General features: G+C 31.0%; 1 protein-coding gene across 4 annotated transcripts in view; it reads right to left on the bottom strand.

The window, feature by feature from the left end:
* LOC105222977 (nose resistant to fluoxetine protein 6) overlaps positions 1 to 19,814 on the bottom strand; it is a 48,383-nt gene extending 28,569 nt beyond the window's left edge. The window contains exons 1-2 of one of the 4 annotated variants that reach the window (XM_049456758.1): positions 19,667 to 19,814; positions 14,660 to 15,283 (exon numbers count right to left, since the gene is read on the bottom strand). In XM_049456758.1, the coding sequence (XP_049312715.1) occupies positions 14,660 to 15,071 (412 nt within the window). In that variant the 5' untranslated portion in view covers positions 15,072 to 15,283; positions 19,667 to 19,814. The other 3 variants (XM_049456759.1, XM_049456760.1, XM_049456761.1) reach the window with 3 other exon arrangements.
* Positions 19,815 to 24,498: the final 4,684 nt, after the last annotated feature.

The following is a 24,498-nucleotide window of genomic DNA, read 5'->3' as shown; positions in this document are numbered from 1 at the left end:
ATTTGGAAATTTTACAATGTGTTTCTATTCAGTTATCCCACAAAAAACATAAATTAATGGCTGAAATATTTGAAACATTGAATCATAAAAAGAGGGCATAACAGCTGATTTTGACATTATGAGTCAAAGCTCTTTAGGGGATATTCTGGAAATTCGAAAAAATCGTTTTTTTTGTATATTTTTATAGTATAACCCTTCAAGAAAATGTCCCTAGGATTTTTCGAAATTCAAATTATTTTCAAAGTTACAGCTCATTTTGTGACGCGGTGACAAAGCCGTTTCGCAGCCGGGTCGGAGCTTTAAACTCGATTTTCTCATAACTCCTTGTCTGGAAACGGTGTGCATGATATCTCAAGCTCTACTCAACCGATTCACATGAAATTTTACACAGAGCTTTCTTATACATTATAGTATCGCACTATGAAGAGCTTTCGAAAGATTTTTTTTTTGTTTTTTTAACTCCGAACCACAAAAAACAGGGAAACTACCAAACTTTTTTTCAAACCTCCACCATTTTGTAAAATTTTTTTTTTTCAAAAACGTTTCGTAGTGCGATAACTACACTTTTACTCTTCACGGATTTCGCATAAATTTTCATTTTAGGTCACGGAAAGGATTTATATCCTGCACACCAGGACAAGCCATTGTTTCATCAGTCTCAACTTCGCCGGCCTGCAGTTTTTTAAATTAAATTTTTTTCTTATATTATTTATGTTTTGTATTCTTAGAATATTAATAAAAAGCATGTAAAAAAATTTATGGTCAAAATAATTTTTGATTTTTTTTTATCGCGTCAAAAAAAATAACTAAAATTCGGGCTTTTAAACCAGACCCCACAGTTGTTTTTGGGCTAAAGACAGAAACTTATAAGCGTACTTTTGGGAAGATCTAGAGATACAATTATTTATCAATAAAGTATTTTCAAACCCTTTTTAAAATAATGTGCCAAATTTAACAATAAGAAGCAAAACAAGAAAACTCAACCTGAATCGACTCACGTATCAAAAAATTACTAAATAAGTCACTGCAGTAACGTACCTTTGGCCCAGCGCCTCAACCTAAGTTTAAGAAATATTAAGTTATCACAAGAGTTTGGAAGTGGAATATTAACTATTATCTGACATGAATAAACCGCAATATGTTTTAGAAATTTTTGACAAATGCCAAAATATTAATGCAATCATAGCAAATAAAATTTCTTAAGCGAAATTGCATGTACTTTTATTAGCACATAGATGTATGTATCAAAATTTGTATATGTGTATGTATAAATACGACCAATGCTCCGTGTACTGAATGCTTTTAACATATTTCAAAACCCCTAGACTTGTTTTGCCATTCTTCATGTTGCCGGCATGTCTCATTACACTAAGCATTTGAGTGGATCAAATATTTGTTGGTAAATGTTAACCAATAATTATAAATATACCTATATATATCTATATAAGTACATATGTATGAATGCACCAATCATTGTTGATTATTTTGCAATGCAGAAAATATAAAACGAAACAAGAATTAAAGACACAGCGAAAAGGGGTCATTATATTGTTGAAAGTTGAGAAAAATACTTAAATTGCATGAATGTATTGGTATTTGTATATATATATAAATGATTATGAAAAATAATGTTACTAAAGTTATTAAATCCATCAATAGGTTAAGTTGAATACAGATAATAATGCTTCAGTGACATAAATAAAAGCCAGTTTAAAATTCAAGTTTTTGAGAAGTTTTAGATAATTTTAACAATTAACTTATGCTCTAGCAGCCGGAAAATTTTTCAAAAAAGCTGAGTTCAGACATGTCTTTAGAGCTTCAGTTATTATACTTATGTTATTTGGCGAAAAACTCACGAAGAATCAATGCAGTATGCGACGGTGCATTATTGTGGTGCAAAAAGCAAGAGTTTTCGGCCCAAAATTTTGGCCTCTTTTTACGAATAGCTGCGGCCAAATGACGCATAACACTCAATTAGTATTCCTTGTTGACAGCTCGACCAGTCAGAAAGAATTCGCAGTGCACCACACCTCTTTTTTGGCGTGGTTTTTCAGCTTCGGGTTACCTTTGCCACGATATGCGGGCGATCGATCGTTTGTTTCCGGGTGTCGGAATGCACTTTATGTACTTCAGAAAACCAAGCGATTACTAAAAGCTAATAATTATTTTGATGTGACATTTGTCACAGATGTTACTGACAGTCATAACAACTTTAAAAGAAATATTTGGGCGAACTTTAAATTATAAAGTTTTGTTACTTTTGGCCACAGATGGTGACAGTTTCGCCACGATTAGCGCACTTATTCAACTTCATCATCATATGTATGTTACTGTCAGTTCGAGCACGGATCTTTATCAAAAGTTTGGTACCAATTGAAGGCTAGTCTGAATATATAATAATTTCAGTTGGAGAAATTTTTGGAATCCGTTTAATTAGAAGAGCTTATAACATTAATACTTATTGTCGACTGGTCTTAAGGGACTATACCAGTGTGACGCATGAAAAATTTGGCGATTTTCGTGATTTTTTTTAAGAGAAAGTACGCGATTGAACATTTCGAACTTCTTCGAACATAATAAAGTATATTTCCAGCTACATTTTAAGATACCTTTTACAAAAATATTGAAAAATAACAGAGTTATGCTGCTGGCATGATTCCAGCCGAATGAGTAGCTGAAACAATAAAACTCCAAAAGTTTATTAAACTTAAAGATATTTCCTAACAATGATCTACGATCTTTGAAATATATCAAAAATTAACAAAATGTCGTAAAAAAATGTTTTTTTTTTTAATGCCAAATTGACAATTTTCAACCAATCAAAAATATCGTAGATCATTGTTTAGTAAATGTATTCAACAATACTAAGTTTCAATTTAAAGTCGATCGCTTAAATTCTCGTTGAGTTATGCTCTCAGCAATTTTGAAAAATGTCGTTTCGAGAAAAACACGTTTAAAATTTCACTTATATATCTTTTTACCTCCGAGAGATCTCTCTTTGTAATGCTGCCATCTAAAAACTATTCAAGATACGACTTTGCCGATTTCACAGAATATTTTTGGAAATAAAAACTATCGAAAAACCAAAAAAATAAATTTTTTGAAAATGTCACACTGGTATAGTCTCTTAACATATTGACAGTATGCATAGATTTGTACAAACAAAAATACAACAAAAAATGAACATTGAATGGTATAAAATTAAATGAAGTATAAAATAATGAGAAAGTTTTAAGTCCGAATTTAAATTAATGGTGACAAAGTTCATCGTACGAGCAATCTTGAACATACTGAACAACAGGACGTAAGCAATTCAACTGTGAGAGTCAACACTTGACGTGGCGTAGTTAGGTGTTGACAAAGGAAAGAGGAGCCCATATTTGGTGTCGAAACTCGCTAATAATTTATTATGCGCTAATTTTAATTTTAGTACTAATTCTTAACTGAGTCATTAATTGCGTAATATATTGAATATATTTATGCAATATGCCTTTTCATAACTGCACAGTCACGGTTTTTCTATTGCGCTAATGATTTGCTGCTTGTAGTTTGTTTGCTATTTTGATTTTTCGCGAATTGGCGAAATATTTGCTTGCATTTATTAATGACTACAGTAGTCATTGCTTGAAAAATGCCAAAACTTACTTGATTTTCGTTAAGAGGAGAGTAGAGTTGTTACATTATTTTTAGAATTGTTCTTTTGTCTTACATGAATGCATAATATCTTAAGAATTTTCTATCTAAATTTAAGTCCTCGCAAAATTTACGAAGTTACGAGTATTTTTATAGACGTCTTATGAAGGTTTTTTAACCATTTCTTTATTGTTCGAAACTGCAAACCGTTTTCGGCACAATTTATGTTTTCCAAGTCGGTGATCCTCATAATTTCAAATTACTGCACCTACTGTTTTGAAATTTTGAAAAAATATTTTACAAGGTTTTCAAATTTTTAATATATTTTATATTCATATTTTACAATAACAAACTAACCGTTTTTTGCGCAAAAATTCGCGTATTTTCCTACAAAGTGTTCTTAGAAACTGAATAATTGGGATATCTAACAAATATTTGCAGTTATCATGCTCAATAATAAGTTTCTAAGTTTCATAAAATAGCTAATATTTGGTTTCATTACTTTAAAAATTTTCAGAAAATAGTTTTCGGAGCAAATATTAGGCATATTGCAATGAAAACATTCTTGTAAATATTTTCTAGCGTGGTATACATTTTTTCAGCAAAGCTAATGCTTTTTACAAGATACATATGTAAGTATACACGCTTGGCAGTTGCCCCTGTTAAGGCAACTTCACTTATTTACGTGCTCATTAAATGTTCACGGTACATAATCCCAGTTTTTTTTTATTAATATTTCCCCCATTTTTGGCATTGGTTCTGTATAAGTTTTTACTTGCTAATTGCTACAATTTTTCGAAGCATAAATGTCAAATACCAGTGTGGACTCTGACAGCTGGTTTGTGAGCTTCTCTTCTAGCGGTGCCTACTGTAGTAATAATTTATTTCATGAACTTTAAAATCTATTCTAACAAGCTTCTAATTTAATTTCCAATATACATATGTCTAGACCATATATCACTAAGTAACATTATTTTCCAGAATTTGAGTGCAAGGGTATGACCTTCAAACAAATATTTTTAGCAAATTATTTTAACAAAAAATTACAGCAAAAATTAAATATGTACTAATTTTCGAATTCTTGGTATTTTTCTATCTATATGTATGTATGTATGTTAAAGTTTTTTTGAGCTGCCACCTTCATATTTTCACACATTTCTTGCTACTAAAAAGTTATGTACATACAGGTTTGTACTTTACTTTGACTTTACTGCTTCTAAATACACATTAGCTTATGCTGCTTAGGAATATTCGCAAGTCGATTAGCTTCTGATTACTATTTTGTTTATTTTTTTTGAGATGTCAAGAGGTGCAGGCAAATAGCAGTTTTGTCAGATAGATTTTGTCAATAGTCATGTTTATACATAAATAAACATTTATATTTCGCAAGTCATCTTCCTCGAATATAATATGGAGAATTGCACATAAAGTGAGAGGTCTATAAGGATTAGCTGAAAAACAACTTTTACGACATAAGGAGTTTTTGATTAGATTATATTTAAATTGTTCCGTTATAAAAAAATAAAAGTAAACTTAAGAATGCCATTGTAAGAATACATTCCTTAAATTACAGGATTTAATACAATAGCTGCTAGTTTGAAAATTAAAACTAAATTTTTATTGAGTTATAAAACTCCTTAGGATTATTTTCTTTAAAATAATAAAATTGCAACCGTTAATATCTTCTAAACGTTTAGGTTTACGAAAAAATTGAAGAGCATTAAATTTGCTAATTGTTACATAAACGAAATATATATACTTGTACAATTAAGAGCTCACACTTGGAAAACCTTTGGAGCCTTTTCTAGAGTTGGTTATCAACCAATTTTTGAGAATTGAACAATACTATTATACTCTGTAGCAATATATTGCAAGAGTATAAACACTTGTGACTGGAAATAATTAATGAATTAATTAACTGCGGATTCACACAATGACTCAGCAAAAGTGAAACATTAATAACTGGATTTTCGAAACTTGAATGAAAGTGAAAATACGGATATGTGACCGGCAAATGCAGTAATAAACAAGTGTATATATGTATCTGACATATTCTAAACAAAAATTCTGCTTAGTCATCACTAGAATAAAAAAAAGAATTAGAAAATAGAATGAGTTGCAATTCTCAACCTATATTGAGGGGCGTAGCGAACCAATAAGATATACTCGAACTAATAGCTAATTTTAATTAGAAAACATACCTCGCGAAACTCGTTATTAGCCTGCGTATGACTTAATCCTACCTAGTATATTGAATATTACTCGTATTATCACCTACTCAAGCGGCTATTTATGTGTCACTTAACCTCTTATTAGGTTAACGAGTCTTTAAACGGTATTTAATGCCTGCTGTGCGATTCTGAGCTATAATAAAGCATTAATACTTTATTAATTAATGAGCTTTTATTATTTTTGTTTTCACCACATTACATGTTAATGATCTTCAATATTTACTATTACTTCAATATAAAATATTTAATGAATTTGTATGAGAATTAGGCTTCAATGAAATTTTCTCAATATATTTTCGTTTTTAATAGTTTTAAAGTTTGAGTTCCAATTATCTTCTTAAATATTTTTAATTGACATGTCTGTAGTGAAATTTAATTAAGTTTAAATGCTATTATAATTAGATTAAACTGTAAACAGAACTAATCAGCCGCCTGTCCTCCTTTCTTACAAGCAAAGCCTACTTTTAACCCTTTACGTACGAAAGTCCTATGAAATGCCAATGTTAGATTCCAGTGTGAAATATGTATACTATGTAGTTTAATACTGATTCAAAACAGACATATTCATTTAGCTACAAATCGGAGTTTTGATGTGCTTTTTATTGAAAAAATACTACTCCACCGCTTTATCCATGTTTCTATTCTGAACCAATTTTCCAAAAATTAGTTCGAGTTGAAAACTGGTATTTTTGTATCAGTTGTTTGGTTGTATACTGACTAGCTTACCTCAGATACAGACTATCTTTTTCATTGAGAAGAATAGGTTGATCGGCCACTGTTCTGTATGTTCATCAGAAAACAAGAAAAAACGTTAACTAATATACCCTTCACAGGTGCATTTCTTATAGTAACTATGTGTTCAGTTTGTATGAAAGCTATACGCTATAGAAATCCGATCTGAACAACTTTTTCGGAGATTATGTTATTACCTTAAGCAAGTCAAATGCGAAAGTTTTCCATACAAGGCCTTGATTCCGATCGTTCGATTTGTATGGCAGCTATATGCCGATCTGAACAATTTCTTCTAATAATACATTATTTCTATGAACAAAAACTTATACCAAATTTCGTGATATATAAATATTGTCAAATGAGGAAGTTTTCCATAACAGCACTAAATTCCGATCGTTCAGTTTGTATGGTAGCTATATGCTATAGTTAACCAATCCGAACAATTTCTTAGGATATCACATTGTTGCCTTAGAAAATAGTCTATACCAAATTTCGTGAAGATACGTTGTCAAATGTGAAAGTTTTCCATACAAGAACTTGATCGTTCAGTTTGTATGGCAGGTATATGTTATAGTGGTTCGATATCGGCAGTTCGAACAAATGAGCAGCTTCTTGCAGCGAAAATGACGTTTGCAAAATTTCAAAACGATATCTTAAAAACTGAGGGACTGATTCGTATATATGCAGACGGACAGACAGACAGACGGACATGGCGAAATCGACTCAGCTCAATATACTGATTATTTATACATATATATACTTTATAGGGTCTGCGACGCTTCGTTCTGGGTGTTACAAGCTTCGTGACAAACTTAATATACCCTGTTCAGGGTATAATAAAGGAATTAGTGGTTGGGAATCGACTATTTAATCAAAGATCTTAATGGCATCATTAGAATATCAGAAGGATCAGTGAAAACCATTTGATTGGTCCCAAAATAATGAATTTTTTTGGAAAAACAGCGTTCCGTTAAATAATGCTTTAAGTCTACCAGTATGTCATGAAACGTATTAAACTGGCGACGAGTCTTGAATTTTTGCTTATGACACGGAAACAGACGATCAATCGGCCGAATATCGTGACAAAGTTGAACTGTTTTGAGGATTGGAAAAATCGTTGGCACAAGTGTATTGGGGTAAAGGGAGATTACTTTGAAGCAGACGACATAGATTTTGAAGAATAAAGTAAGAATTTTAAAATTATAAACAAAGTCTTACTATTGTATTTTTTGCTCATAGTATTGGATATTTATGGTCCTTTGCGCATTGGCCACGGCGAATATCGCATTTGATGGAATGATGAGCGGTACGAGATGTAAGACAACATTGACATAGGTCAGCGAATTAAAAGACAGCGGCTATGCTGGCCATGTCATGTTGTCCGGATGGATGAAAACACTCCAGCTTTGAAAGTATTCGACGTAGTACTCGCCGAGGAAACAGAGGAAGACCTCCACTCCGTTGGAAGGATCAAGTGGAGAAGGACCTGGCTTCGCTTGGAATATCCAATTGGCGCCACGTAGCGAAGAGAAGAAACGACTGGCGCGCTGTTGTTGACTCGGCTATAATCGCGTAAGCGGTGTCTACGCCAGTAAACAACAACAAGAAGAAGAAGTATTGGATATTCTTTGAGAAATATCGGTAAAAGTTCGAGCTCCGCAATGGCAGTTAAGCCTCTAATGTGAACTTAACTCGAAACCTACCGAAAGATGTAGACGTTTATACATAGTTTAAGCTTAGAACTTAGAAAAAAATTAGATTAATACAAAACTAAATGATCATTGTTCTTGTCTATTAATGTTCTTAAATCCCTAAACTGAAGTTTTGCCATGACATTCATACAGTTATATTTTATTTATATTTAATTGCAGTAAATATATATTCTAAACAGTTAAACGCAGTTGACAAACGTCTTCGGTTTCTTATATGATAAATTACAATTTTTTGCCGCTCAATTAGATTGTAAAACATAACTTACAAGGGCGCCCAAAGTAAGTTTTTCATGTAGTGCATAATAAAGACTTTAAAGCTCAATTATTTAAGTTTAATAAGTTAATATAGTATTTTTCCACGATTAGTTTAGTTCAATCGATTTTTTTAAACACATCACTAAATCCAAATATAAATAGGAAATTTATACCTCAATCATACTAAATTCCATTAAATTTTGACTCAGATTTTTTAAACCACATTCTAGTTGCAAACTTTTGAATATTGGCTTAACGTCCATAAAGACGGCGCTGTATTCCATACCGCCAACGAAACAAATTTATTAAGAGGAATTTTTGGGGAAATTTTTTGGTATTTTTTTAGGTTATGTGAATTCCCTTGTCTACGCAAATAAGCCCGAGCGCGATATTGCTGATATGTGGCTCTTATAAAAAGTGGTCGAAAATTCGGCTTCTCGGTTGGAGTTTATTTGATTCAGTCGCTGCGACTTGCCCGAAATCAGTTTTAAAATATAGTGGTAACTCCTTATTTTTTTAAATACAAACTAAATTTTTGGCCATACCTTAAATTATATATGTATGTTTTAACTTGTTCTTGTGAGTTTTCGTTAGAGATTTAGATATTTTGCATAACTTATTATGCATTACTAGTATGTAGATAACTTTGAAAAAAAAAACAAAAATCTTGTTTGGTACTAGACAATTCTTTCATAGATTTTGCCTCTTTACAATTTACTTGGCCTATACTTTGAATATTTGATTCGTAGGCCGGAAAGCATTCGATACATTTCGTTTTGCTATAAAAATGAAGTGGGAAGATACAATAGAACATCAAAAATGATGTAAACAGAGATTACGACAGCTTCTTTCTTCAGACTTTGTTTCGAGTGCTTTGGACAGAAAAAAATAAAAAATAAAAGGAGGCTTCGTTTACATTTGCTTTATAAATTTTTGGTTTGTAAGATTGCAATATCTAGGCATCTTAAAGGAGTCCAAAGAGGGCAAAGTAATTCTATTGCAGTTCGCGGCGATTTTTGTGCGAGTTTCCTAGAAAATTCAAGTCAATGTATCCAGGTCATATTGTATTAACCCGGCTAGAAACTTTTCATGGAAAGTTTGAACCCTAGCATGGCCTAGGTTATCCTTTATGCCATGTTCCGATCGATACTTAATCACGAGATTTAGGCTTTGGAATAATTTTATGAATATTTACTCGAATTCCTCCTGTGCGACTCTGATTTAAAGGCACTACGGAAATCTATCACATTATCATAGCTGATTTAGAAAATACAAAGAGAAAAAATATGTAAAAAAAAAAATAAAAGCAATGCAACTGAATTCACATGACAATCGATCTAAAAGAAAAAAATTGTACATAATTTCCATTAAATTGAAAATATTTAAAACAAGACGTCTCTTATAATAAAATACGAAATTAAAATGTTTTCTTTTAAAAAATGTGAATTTTTTTAATGTGAAAAACAGCTGTTTTATAAAAAACTCATAAACCCTTGTCTCATCCGCAATTATAGTACTCTCCATGATTGTGGGATCGGAATTCGCAAGATAAAGCTTGTCCAAAGAGACCTGTTTACGGTACTCTTTCTGAAAAAAAAAATCAGCTTTATCGGAACGAATCGAGCTAGAACAAGTTTCATGCCCAAAATGTTCACCAAAATCATTCGAACGGACTCGTTAGAGATATCGAGCTCCTTGCCATCTTCCTAACACTTGCCAGACGATTATCAATAACCATATCTTTCACATTTTTAATATTTTTATCAGTTGAAGGGGGTCGAAGATCGTCCAGAACGAGACACGTTTACAACGATTTCTCGACCGTTTTTGAAGGATTGCGTTTTTGATAAAACTGAATCACCGTAAGCCTTCTGCAACGATTTCGTACACGAAATTTGGTTAGAAATACAAAATTTGAGACAAATAGTTCTTTCGATATTTTAATCTATTGTAAAACAATGAACGCACTACTGGGTATATTTATATTATATATCTATGGTTGACAGCTCGTGTTCGTGTTCGGCATAGAAATTGAGGATAGTCCTACCAATTCATACTTTTTTTTTTAAATTTCATTTATCCGGGAAATTGAAGTTACAATTTTCGGGTACTTTTTTGTTAAATGTATTGCAAACAGCTTTTAACCAAACTTTATTTCAAAGCTGAAATTTAAGTTCTTTAAAAATACGTATACTATATATGTATGCATATAACGGGTGATTTTTTTGAGGTTAGGATTTTCATGCATTAGTATTTGACAGATCACGTGGGATTTCAGACATGGTGTCAAAGAGAAAGATGCTCAGTATGCTTTGACATTTCATTATGAATAGACTTACTAACGAGCAACGCTTGCAAATCATTGAATTTTATTACCAAAATCAGTGTTCGGTTCGAAATGTGTTTATCGACAAATTTTGTTCAGCGATGAGGCTCATTTCTGGTTGAATGGCTACGTAAATAAGCAAAATTGCCGCATTTGGGGTGAAGAGCAACCAGAAGCCGTTCAAGAACTGCCCATGCATCCCGAAAAATGCACTGTTTGGTGTGGTTTGTACGCTGGTGGAATCATTGGACCGTATTTTTTCAAAGATGCTGTTGGACGCAACGTTACGGTGAATGGCGATCGCTATCGTTCGATGCTAACAAACTTTTTGTTGCCAAAAATGGAAGAACTGAACTTGGTTGACATGTGGTTTCAACAAGATGGCGCTACATGCCACACAGCTCGCGATTCTATGGCCATTTTGAGGGAAAACTTCGGACAACAATTCATCTCAAGAAATGGACCCGTAAGTTGGCCACCAAGATCATGCGATTTAACGCCTTTAGACTATTTTTTGTGGGGCTACGTCAAGTCTAAAGTCTACAGAAATAAGCCAGCAACTATTCCAGCTTTGGAAGACAACATTTCCGAAGAAATTCGGGCTATTCCGGCCGAAATGCTCGAAAAAGTTACCCAAAATTGGACTTTCCGAATGGACCACCTAAGACGCAGCCGCGGTCAACATTTAAATGAAATTATCTTCAAAAAGTAAATGTCATGAACCAATCTAACGTTTCAAATAAAGAACCGATGAGATTTTGCAAATTTTATGCGTTTTAAAAAAAAGTTATCAAGCTCTTAAAAAATCACCCTTTATTATACAAGTAGATAACGCACCTATTACGCATTTATATGTAGGTTAGAATATTACGAAAATAAAGATAATAAAAATTTCGTGTTTCAAACCAGATTTTATGCTCAATCTATGAATTATAAAATTTGCATAAATAAATATAATTATATGCGCATGCCCAAATACACTGGTGGATACAAATTACAAATATGCTAATGACGCATACCGACTTTCAGTATGTCATCGCTATGAGGCGGTGTTGAGTATCGTAAAATAAACAATTTACAAACTATAAAAAGGAATAGATATAATGTAACAAATAAGTTTATTGATCTCATTTATTCGTGATTATAAGATTAACTGCGTGGCTAAAGTTTTTGTTTCGTTTCGGTTTCCTCATTCTTTATAAAAATAGAATAAATTCCGGAATCTAAGTTGTAAACACGAATTTTAGAAACTCTGCAGAGTTCCACAGCGAAAATTAATCCAAAGATTGGGTAGTTGAAAACTTGCGACTTTAAAAGTTAGTTTTCATTATAATTTATATTTATATTAGTTTGGAAAAATGTTTGGAACAAAATTTGATTTTACATTTATGAAAAAATATAGGTAATCTGCAGCCAACTTAAATTTGTTATGAATGCTTTACTAAGTTCTGATGCATATAGACTTGTTAGACATATATTCATAGAATATAAATGCGACTAAGAGATGAACTGTTTGAAAAAAGCGTTATTCAAAAGGTACTAAATTTAAAGTTAGCTTTCACATGTTCTACTATCTTTACAACTCGGATGTGAGTTTTTCACTGAGTAGTCACAAATCTATCCCTCGACAAACATATCGTCATCTATCAACTTTTTGTCGATTTCAAAGCCGGGGTTGACAGCAGATGCCTATTCGACGTCATATCTAACTTCGGTATTCCTACCAAACTTATATGGTTATGCAGAATCATATAGAGCACAACCATAAGCGCCGTCAAAATCGCAAAAGAGCTCTCCGAACCATTGGATACCAGACGAGGTTTTAGACAGGGAGATTATCTCTCGTGTTTCTTCTTCAACTACAGGCACTGTCTACTCCAAAAGTATAATCCTGCTGGTGTACGCAAATAGTATCGTATACTTTAACAACAGAGCAGTCAGCACTGCCTTTTCCAGCTTAGAAAAAGGAGCGAAAGTCGTTGGTTTTGTGGTGAATAAGAGCAAAACAAAGGACCATTGGCCACACACAAATATTCCTCGCGTCTTGCGAACTGTGTCACTGTTGGCAGCTTAACATTTGACACAATGAAGAACTCTGTCTATCCGGAACCGAAACAATTCCACCAACAATCTATTTCTGGAGATAAGCGCAGAAAAACTCTTGTAAGTAGGTGCTACTTTGGGATCGAAAGAGAGTTGAGAAGTAGACCACACTCTCCACGGAAAAATTACGCTTTATAAGTTTCTTATCATTTTCGTCCGATTATTCTATAAGTCTGTTATCTTTCCCGTCCCATTGTGTGGTGCAGTACAATATATGAACCGAGATGAAAAAGCTGCTGAAGCATTTGAAAGAACTGTTCTCTGTAAGGTTTTTGGAGCGAATAATATTGAAGAGTATGGAAACTCGTACTATATGAGCTCTAGAGTGACTGAGATATAAGTAGCTAAGTGCATAAAAACCAATGGAAGGTCAGACAGATAGATGGATAGACGAATAGACGGGCATGGCTAAATCGATTTAGCTTGTCTCGTTGTATATACAGCCTTTAAGGGGCCTGCGACGTTTCCTTTTGAGTGTTACAAGCATCGCGGGAAACTTAGTGTTCCCTGTTCAGGGTATAATTACATTGAAAACTCTGCCTTAATGAGGAGAACAGTTTGTTTGTGAAAAATGTCGAGAAACAATGTCCTTATAGAGTTGAAATATATTTTATTGCAGAGGTTGGCTAACGACACTTTACTCTTACTAATAAAATCCAAAATTGCATTTACAGTATGCAAAATGGTTTCTAGCCATGGAGTGTTATTTTCTTATTACAGAATAGTTTAAAAAAATTTCAAAATTAATATTTTTTGAGTTATGCACATGAGTCTTAAAATTCATATATTTTCTAAAATTAGCAAATAATATTTATCTGCTGCTCCTTCAATGAAAGTGTCAATATATTTGAGCAAAGTTGTTTGTATAAAGCGTTTAAAAATACTTTTAGCCGCCTTGTAACCATTTGAGTACCGCAAAGCCACATGGCAATTGGGTAAATATATGTCTGGAGCGGTAAATATTTTTTGCGCTCGACGACGTGTTTGAAGTTTACAATTAAAATACAAATTTTTGGGTTTTTTCTCTACCTACTTTTTGTGTTGTTGTTGGTTTTTAGTCTTTTTTCTTGCTTGGCAATTGGTTTGGCTGCGACGGTCAGTGGCGGTGTTGAAATTTTATGTGCGAAGAAATTTTAAAATTATTTTCAAATCGAATGCGCGCACGTACGGTACTTATATGTATGTATGTGTGCATATATGTATGTGCCTGGCCAATATTTGACTATGCGCACTTGAGAATTCGATATTAAGGTTTAGGTCTACAAAAAAGTGTGGCCAAAAAATAGCAACAAAAAATTGATAAGGTGATTTTGCAAAAATACAAGAGTGGAAAAGAAAGAGAGAAAAAGGCCAATATTTGAACGCTTATATATGAAAGTTATATTATAAAAAAAGCTGACAGCGTTGTGCTTGCATGTTTGTAAGTATGTAAATGCGTGACTTATATAAGTTTGATTTGAAAAAAAAAACAGCAACAAAATTGTAATGAAGGTCAGAAACTGCTGCGACTGCGCTTTTGCATTTTCGTAATCAATTATTTCGAACCTTTTAAGACAAAACAAGACAAGTACAACAAAGCGGCTATTATCTAACCACTTATCAGCCGCCACGTCATTTATGAAGGCACTTGCACAAACACATGAAAAAATACAAAAATAGGAACTCACCTCGCTCATCCTCCTCCACATCGGCGGCGTCCTGCAGCTGTCGCAGCGTAAAGTTCGCTGCTGCTGGCGTTGCCATATGTGCGCGTTCCGTTAAGTTACTTTCGCGCGCATTGTACTCGATGACATCTTCATCAGCGAACAATTTAAGGCTGTAATTTACTTTATCCTCGAATATTGAGGCAATTTTATTTTCCAATTTACTCGCCGCCTTTTCGCCCGTCTCGCCAGTGGCTGTCAGGAAGTTGTCATTCAAATTGCAATTGTCCTTCAGCGAACAAGTCGGATTAGCCGTTTCGGCGGTGTTGAGCGCGTACGCACTGTTGTTGTTGTTGTTGCTGCCGGTGTTTAGTGTGAGTAGCACGAGCAGCAACAGGTGTGCGCCCATAAAGTAGGGTGCGATTTTCGGACGCATGTTGTTGTTGTTTTTGCTATTATTGTTGTGTTAACCACAAAGTTGTCTTGTTGAGCTTAAGTATTTTTGAGTTTTGTTGATTTAAATGTGTTTTGAGTTTTTGATTACATCATATCAGCGCGACTTTTATGCCACAATTAATTCGCTTAACTGTTTATATGTGATCGTAATATATTTAGTGCCCGTTACTCGTTGACTTCGATTTAAATCTACTGAAATATGTATTTATTTGTACTTATTATTGTTATTGTTTATAAAAATTATTGAAGTTACAAAATTTTAATACATTTTTTTTTATAATTTCGTATAAATACGAAAACTTTAATAACTTTTTTTTATAATTTTGTATAAATATGTACATATATGATGGCAGCCCCCGTGCTGACTAAAAAAAATAAAATCTTGCAGACGGTCAGTGTCAATGAAGGAAAAGTAATGAATAAATTTATAAAACATTTAAAAAATATATAAAGATCATAAACTAGAAACAAACGATTCGTGATTGGAATGACTAACAATAGAAAATTAATACTTTTAAAGTTAAAAAATCTGATAGTACAGTATACTCTCGAAAAGTAAATCGATTGGTATTTTGGGTAATTTACTTTTTCGAATAATTTACTTTTCCAAATATATATATAAATTATCTGTTTTTATAATATTAAATGCATTTTTAAACTTAAAAAATTCATTCATTTATTTGCTTCAATAAAACATATGGATTTACATGAAAAACATATGTATTTATTATGAAGAGAAAAAATTTTGAATATTCTTTTGTTTTTTTCTTTTGCAATATATTTTCTGACCATTTACATATGTACATATCTCAAAGTTTATTTACTAAACAGACGCGATAAACAAGAGAGTAAGTGTTTTTGCAACATCGTAAAAAAACGCTGCTTGCTTCGTTTCGAATTTTTTATCACACTCTCTGAAAAGTAAATTAAAAAATTTACTTTTTCGAGGTGCATGTGTAATCTTAAAGGTGATTTACTTTTCCGCGATTATTTACTTTCTGAGAATTTACTTTTCGAGAGTATACTGTAATAGTAAAAAAAAATTAAAAATATCTTAAAATAATGATAAGAAATAAAAAATAATAAACTTATACCATACTAAAATATATATAAAAAATAAAATTAAATATAAAAAATTAAAATACTACTTCTAATTTAAATGTAATTTTACTTATTTTTTATTGGGTTGACAATTTATTATATTTAATTAAATTTATAATTTTTCTATAAGTAGTTTTTTAGCATAAACAAAAATAGTAATTAAGTTGAAATTAATTTAAATTTAAAAAACAAATTAAGATTACATTAAATGTAAATTAAATTAAATTAATTTTTTTTGATAAAAATTACTTGTGGAAAAATTATTAATTAAATAAATATATTACCAGTAAAAAATAAGAAAAAAATAAGAAAAATCATTTGAATTAGAGGTAACATGTATTCTATTTTTTATAGTTGTTTAGTTTAGCATAAGTTTATTATTTTTTTATTTTTTTATAATAAATAAATAAGATAAGAAAATGTATTTATTTATTTAAAAAAATAAATGTAATTTTTTAAAAGAAGAAAAATTTATTGAAACTAAAATTAATAAACTTAAATTTAAAAAATTAAATTGAAATATTTTTTATATTAATTTAATTAAATAATTAAGATTAATTAGCTTTAATTTTTCAAATTTAAATTAAATATTTTTTTATTTTAATAATTTTTTTTTTAATTTTATAAATATGGTAAAAAAATTAAAAATATCTTGTGATAATGGTAAAAATTTATGCCAAACTAAAATATATATATAAAAAATAAAATAATTATTTCTTCTAATTTAAATCGATTTTTTCTCATTTTTATTGCGTTCACATTTTTTATATATAATTTGTAATTTTTACACAATTAGTTTTAAATTAGTAGAAATTATTTTTCGTTTTTAAGTGTTTTCTCTAAGTTTTGAAACTTTTTTTCTAATTCATTTAATTGCTGTTCAAAAAAATTGGCGGCATTTAAGTATATTAATTTATAAAAGTAATTTTTGTAGAGCTTAGTGCTTGCAAAATATTTTTTTAATAAAAATAAGATTTTTTTCATAATATTTCGAAAAAAATATATTGATTTTAATTTTTATATTCTTTAAATAAAAAACATCGTGATAATTTATTGAATTTTTATATTGTAAATGTTATGTAACAAATATTTTTTATTTACTAATTGGAGAAAACATGAATTTAATATTCATAGCACCAGAGAAATATTAATTATTTTTATTTTTTGTGCTAATAAGTGTCATAAAAATATGAATTTTTAGTAAAAATCTGATTTTCAAAGCACTAAGTGGAAATATTACTTCTTTGTATTGTCCTGATGTCTACTGATAAAAACAAAATTAAAGCAATAAAAAGACATACACCTTGTAATTTTTAAAGAAAATTTTTTAAATTTTTAATTTATAAAGAAAAATAAAATTATAAACTATTTTTTGTTTTCAACTGATGTTATGAGCTTTTTAATTTTTATATTTTTACTTTCTATTTTTTTGTTTGTCACTAAAGAACTTTTTGTGATATTATTATATTACTATTTTTAACTTACAAAAAAAGAAATTATAATTTTTAGAATTTTTTTTATTTAGAAAATAATCTCTTTTTATTATTTTTTATACTATTTCTTAAAATATTGCTTTTAAATTTGAAATGATTTTACTTTTAAAAAACATACATTAATTTTTTATTTTTATATATAATTTTTCTTTAAAAGGTTGTTTTAAAATTTTTTCAAATTAATATTTTTTATTTTAAATTGATATTATGCGGTACTTAATTTATCTATTTTTATTAATGTATTTTTTTATTTCTTTTTTTATTTTATTTTTATTTTTTTATTTTTATCTCATCAAAAATATAAGTCAAATTATGGTTTTGTTATCAAATTTGCTTAGAATTTACTAAAATAGATTGCAAATAAAAGTATTTAAAAAAAATTAAAATGTTTTGTGAAAAGTTTCTAATAGACATTTTACGAGTAATGTTTTTTTTATTTCAAAAGAATTTAATTTTCATTGTTAAAAAATTGGCGCTCCTAAAAATTGCTAATATAATTTTTTTGACATAAATTTTTGAATGAATGAACTTTTTATAGTGTTATATTATTATTTTTAATTAAAAGGGAAAATATTTTTTTTTTATATATTTGAGATTATTTTTTTATTTGGATAGAAAAATTTTTGTTTTTTATTTAATTACGTTTTTTATTTAATTTATTTTATTTTATTGTTTTTAGATTTCTAATTTTTATTTTTTTTTATAATATTATTATATTTATACATTGAAATTACAAGAAAAATGTATACTTTTTAGTTTTGAGATATTGTTTTTTTTATTTAGAAAAATATGTATAACCTCTTTTTATTAGCTTAATATTATTTATTTTTATTTCTTCAAATATGTTTTATGCTTGAGATATTTTTTTTTAATCTGAAAATTTGTAGAATATTTATTTTTATTTTTAATTTTTTCTTTAAACATTGTTTTCAATTTTTATCTTAAATATTTTTTATCTCTATCGCTTATCTTGTTAGAAAACTTCTTTTTATATTTTTATTTTTTATGTATAATTTTTTATTATTTTTATTTCTTAAAATATTGTTTTTAAACTTGAGATATTTTTTTTTTACTTTTGACAAATATGTATTATAATATTTTTTTATAATTTTTTAGATATTAAATTTTTTATTTTTACTTTTAATTTTTTCTTAAAAAATTTTTAAATATTTTTTTCCTCCGTATTTTTTCTTATTAGAATACTTCATGTTATATTTTTATTCTTTTTATATAATATAATCCTTTTTTATTATTTTTATATCATTTATTTCATTTCTTAAAATATTGTTTTTAAACTTGAGATATTTTTTTTTAATTTTGAAAGCTATATAATATATTTTATAATTTTCTAGATTTTAGATTTTTTATTTTTTCTTTTAATTTTTTCTTAAAAGATTTTTAAATATTTTTTCCCATGTATTTTTTCTTGTTAGAATATTTCTATTTATGTATATTTTTAAGTTCAAATGTTGCTTCATTTAATTCAATCCTTTATTTGTGTTTTAATTTGCTGTTTAACGACTGAAATTTAGCACTTTGAAGATTTCGATTTATTTAAAAAAATTCTACAAATTTTAGCACCCGCTTTTCGCACATACACCTATCATTTATGTATGGTTTCACATTTATTTGCATGAAAGCTTGCGCTGCACTTTGCCAGCAATATTATATATTTATATACATGTCTAAGTATGAAATTATTAGAAAAACACTGCTTGTTAAGCAAATATTTTTATGTCAAGAACGTTCACTTTATTAAAAACTCATATGTGCATATCGAAAGAATTTCATATTTGTTTATGCACTTGTATTATTTAACACTTGTCGTTTATTTTACTTTTTCAAATGAGTGTTCTTGAAGAAGCTAAACGTTTTGGACTTTTACTCGCGCAAATTGCGCCCTCGACAAAGATCACATCAACACAATCACGTCGCGTGAACCCAGTGCAACGTCTTCAGCATGCACTGCCAAGAATTATACCTTCACATAAACCACTTCTTTAGTTCACAAGATCGTCGACTGGAATTCCAATCAAATCAACCGCCAAGACGAAACGCTCAAATCGTACTGAATGGCCAAGCTGTGACGATCACCTCTAAGCCAACTTCTGTGCGGCTTTGCACACCTTGCACGAAGCCAGGCGGCGCTGCGGCGCTCAGCTCCACACAACGCGCGCATACGCCGGCTGCGATTTTGACAAATGAAGAGCAGCACAAGGCACCGTCGGCAGCGCGGCAAATAAGTGAAGTAATCAAATCGAAAATAAAAATCAATGCAAAATCACAAGCAAAAGCAGCAAATGTAAAAACAAACAAAGTCAGCTGACACAAAGTCAAAGGTAGAGTAGCGAATGGTTGGCAATCAGCGTCGGCGATAGCGGCGATCACGGTACTTTTGTGAACTTTGTTTCAATTTTCGGCTTCTTATTGTTATTGCTTTTTTGCTCTTTTACTTTTCGTTACTTTTTTCGCCATTCATACAGTTTATTAGCAGTTTGCCGTTAACAACGCGGCCGGTGACTAAGTTGACTTATTGTGCGCCAAGTTAGCACTGGCGTTGATATTGAGGCAGCGTAGTGCTGACAGCGTGATGTATGAGCGCATTGTTACGCATTTTTTTGTTTTTGTTGTTTTTTTGCGGGCGTCAAACTATGCTGAGACGTCAGCATCAGTTCTTGATCGTGACTGGAATGCAGTGAATAAATTTTCAGAACTTTGCGATAAAGGCGAAAGAAGGTGTGGAGGGGTTTATTACAGCATTTCTTTGCCATAGAAAACTTTGAAGGAACATGCATGAGGTGAATTTCCTGAATGCTAACTAGTGAAACAGATCGACTGAGAAAATTTAAACGCGCGATATTATTATTTGTCTGTATTAATTGATTACTTATGTACATCGTCAGATTACGATATTTGGCCGAGTTGCTGCTAATTTAATTCCAAGTTTCTTGATTCAACACAAATGGTAGTTCTTACAAATTTTGAACATTTTCGTGCGATCATTTTTCACAACTTTCGACGTGGATTATCACGGCAAAAGTGCATCGATGAACTAAAATCTTTGTATGGCTATGAAGCACCATCCTATAGCACTGTGAAAAACTGTTACAACGAATTCAATCATGGCCGACGCTCGCTCAAAGACGAATTATATTTTTATACTCTCGCAACAAAGTTGCTAAAGAGAGTATTATAGTTTTGTTCACATAACGGTTGTTTGTAAGTCCTAAAACTAAAAGAGTCAGATATAGGGTTATATATACCAAAGTGATCAGGGTGACGAGTAGAGGTGAAATCCGGATGTCTGTCTGTCCGTCCGTCCGTCTGTGCAAGCTGTAACTTGAGTAAAAATTGAGATATCATGATGAAACTTGACGGAAACCGAAAACCTATAAAGTGTCATAACTAAGTCATAAATGAAGATATTAAAGTGAAATTTGGCACAAAGGATCGCATTAGGGAAGAGCATATTTGGAAGTGATTTTTTTGGAAAAGTGGGCGTGGCCCCGCCCCCTACTAAGTTTTTTGTACATATCTCGGAAACTTCTATAGCTATGTCAACCAAACTCTATAGAGCCGTTTTCTTCAGGCATTTCCATATACATTTCAAAAATGGAAGAAATCGGATAAAATCCACGCCCACCTCCCATACAAAGGTTATGTTGAAAATCACTAAAAGTGCGTTAAGCGACTAACAAAAAACGTCAGAAACACTGAATTTTACGGAAGAAATGGCAGAAGGAAGCTACACCCAGGTTTTTTTTAAATTGAAAATGGGCGTGGCGTCGCCCACTTATGGACCAAAAACCATAATTCAGGAACTACTCCACCGATTTTAATGAAATTCGGTATATAATATCTTTTTAACAACCTGATGACATGTACGAAATATGGGCGAAATCGGTTCTCAACCACGCCTTCTTCCAATATATCGCTATTTTGAATTCCATCTGATGCCTTCTCTGTATAATATATACATTAGGAACCAATGATCATAGCGGAATAAAACTTTACTCAAATACGGTACGTGAGCTGAGGTATCCCTTGTGGAAAAAGTGTTGTGATCGGACTATAACTTTTCAAGGTCCCTGATATCGAACACGAAGAACTCAGTGCCCAACCTAACCTAACCTAATTTTTCACCGAAAATATCGGTAAATCTCTCAGAATTTAATTCTAATTAATTTTACAGCAAAATAAAAAAAATATGTAAATGACGGATAATGAAATCTCGATTATCACTTTATCGTGCGAGAGTATAAAATGTTCGGTGACACCCGAACTTAGCCCTTCCTTACTTGTTTTAATATATGATAAATATGTATATATATGATAGATATATGATAAATATTCCTATTTTCATTATTAGGCCAGAAATATATATAGCAGCCCTCGTACTATTACGAAAAGGGGATATCTTTATATACATTGTGACAAAAAAGGCATCCGGAAATCGAAACTAATTTTCCCGGGCAAATGATATTTCCAAAAATGTATTTTGCTAAGTTGGTAGGCTTGTCCTTAATTACCATGTCAAATATGAGCGTGATCTGTCAACCAGCTTGTTTACAGCAGCTGCTTAAATCGGAACACCTCAGTAGTTCGTAGCGATTTTATATGTATACTATTCTGAACAAACAATAGTAAGACTTCCGATCCCAGTCCGATCTCTGACTGTTAATAGCCGATTCTCAAGCATTCTTTGTTTAATTGGGTGTTGATCCTCAATTGATGTCGATACTCATCCTCGACGTACTTCGTCATCAACGCGTTCGTCATCAAATAGAACACATCATTTCAGCCAAAATAGCACGACGTATTCGTGATCACCGTGCAATTTCAGTACAAGAATATTCAGGTTTACATTTGATAACTTAAATCATTTTCGCATATTTTCCATAATATTTACGAGAAGAAAACTTGTTTATCTATGTTAATAAAATTTATTTGTTTTACATTATACTAATGAGTTAAATAAATATTTTTGCTGTGATTTAATATAGCGCGAAATATTTATTGAGAAGTGTTAGTTGCTAATTGAGAGTTACAAATAACGTAGGCCGTTTTAACTTAAATTGTCATTGACTTACCCATATTATCTGATATTTATAAATAAACACTCATATATTATTTTAATATTTACTAATATTAGCGCCTTTACAAATTTTAAATGCTACTTATTTTATGTATATTGTATGTGTAATAAAGTTGCGGAGTTTTCCTCATTCCAAGTTTAATTTGAATATTAACTTAATACGTATATGGGCTGGGTATCTGTTGTAATAGTTCCGTGTTGAATTTATTTTTACTGGTGTCGATTTCACAAATTTCTCAATATTAAGTTAGGAGTTTCCCAGTTATTTCTGCACGCATTAGTGCTTAAGGATTTCAGTGAAATAAGTAACAAATGTCTAAATTATTTATCGCGTTCTCCATATTATAAAACCAATATTTTTAGAAAAAAATTGTCGTTTTATTTTTCCTACTTCTCACACAGTAAATTATTACACCCAATGGGATTCGAAAATCTCCTTGTTACGTATATGGGGCCTAAAGGAAATATTAAACTGATTCAATCCATTTTTAACAAACAGATTAATGAAAATTATTCTCTCCAAATTTCGAGAATATATCTCACACATTGACGATATTTTCGGTAACAAGTCAACTATGAGCACTGGGTCCACATATTCAGTACCTAGGGCTTTGAACAGTTTTGGTTCGATTTGAGTTCGATTTTTAGTCTTAAGCTCACCCATTTTCCCACAGTAACAAAGGAAACCGATCAGGCAGGTCTCGAGATATATATGTGATATCAAATAAAAGTAGGAGGTGCCACTTCCATCGTCTAATTTAAACCTCGGCTCCTTTAAAGCTCTCTCATACCATCTAGGTGGCAAAATTTAATGTCTCTGGTGTATTAAAGTATTTTCATAGATTAGCTCTTTAATTTAACAGCAATTTAGTAATATTAAATTAATTTTATCACTTTGCTTTAAATTATATTTGAAAACCAAATTACAATCATACTAATTTTTTTCAAAATTTTTAATTTTTATAATTTTTTTGTTCTTGCAACAAATTGCTACTGAATATAATGGCTTTGTTCACCTAATGGTTGTTTGTACTGCCTAAAAATAATCGAGTTATATAACTTAAGTGCTATATGCATATATAAATGATCAGGTTGATAGGACGTGTTGAACTCCCAGTGAGTGTCTGTCCGCCTGTTCGTCTGTGCGTGCAAGCTGTAAAACCCCCTTCCGACAGTGTGAAAATGGATGAAATCGGATTTTTTTCTGTTCAAAAAACGGAGTATTCAAGAGGTTTTTACAGGAGCCGGAAAATCAGATTATGGACGTTGCACCGCCCTTACTTAGGTGAGATAACATATCTCCCGACCTAATTGACCAATTACAATCAAATTCGGTCATAACATTGCTGTAACATTTCAACGGTACTTTGGGCGCAACGGAATACAACCACGCCTACTTCTCATACAATATATTCTAATACAATTTTAAATTCTCTGTGGTATTTTCCCTTTCGAGTATACAATTCAAGCACGAATGAGGTTGCCATCTCGAGACTAAAAATTGCGCCAATCGGATCACATTTTCAAGCCCCCCTATACCAAATGTGTGAACCTCAGTGCGTATTAGAGATGAGCGATATTGTGATTTTTCGATATCTGTGATTTCAGTGATTGCTATTTTTAAATCACTGTGATTTTATATTGCTATTGCGATCGCAACTAAGTCGACGTTCAAACGTCGTTGTTGTTGTTGTAGCGGCAGATTCTGCCAATTTGAC

Source organism: Bactrocera dorsalis, chromosome 4, assembly GCF_023373825.1.
Source record: "Bactrocera dorsalis isolate Fly_Bdor chromosome 4, ASM2337382v1, whole genome shotgun sequence".
Taxonomy (NCBI): domain Eukaryota; kingdom Metazoa; phylum Arthropoda; class Insecta; order Diptera; family Tephritidae; genus Bactrocera; species Bactrocera dorsalis.
The sequence above is the reverse complement of the archived record's forward strand: the minus strand, read 5'-3'. Positions and strand labels throughout refer to the sequence as shown.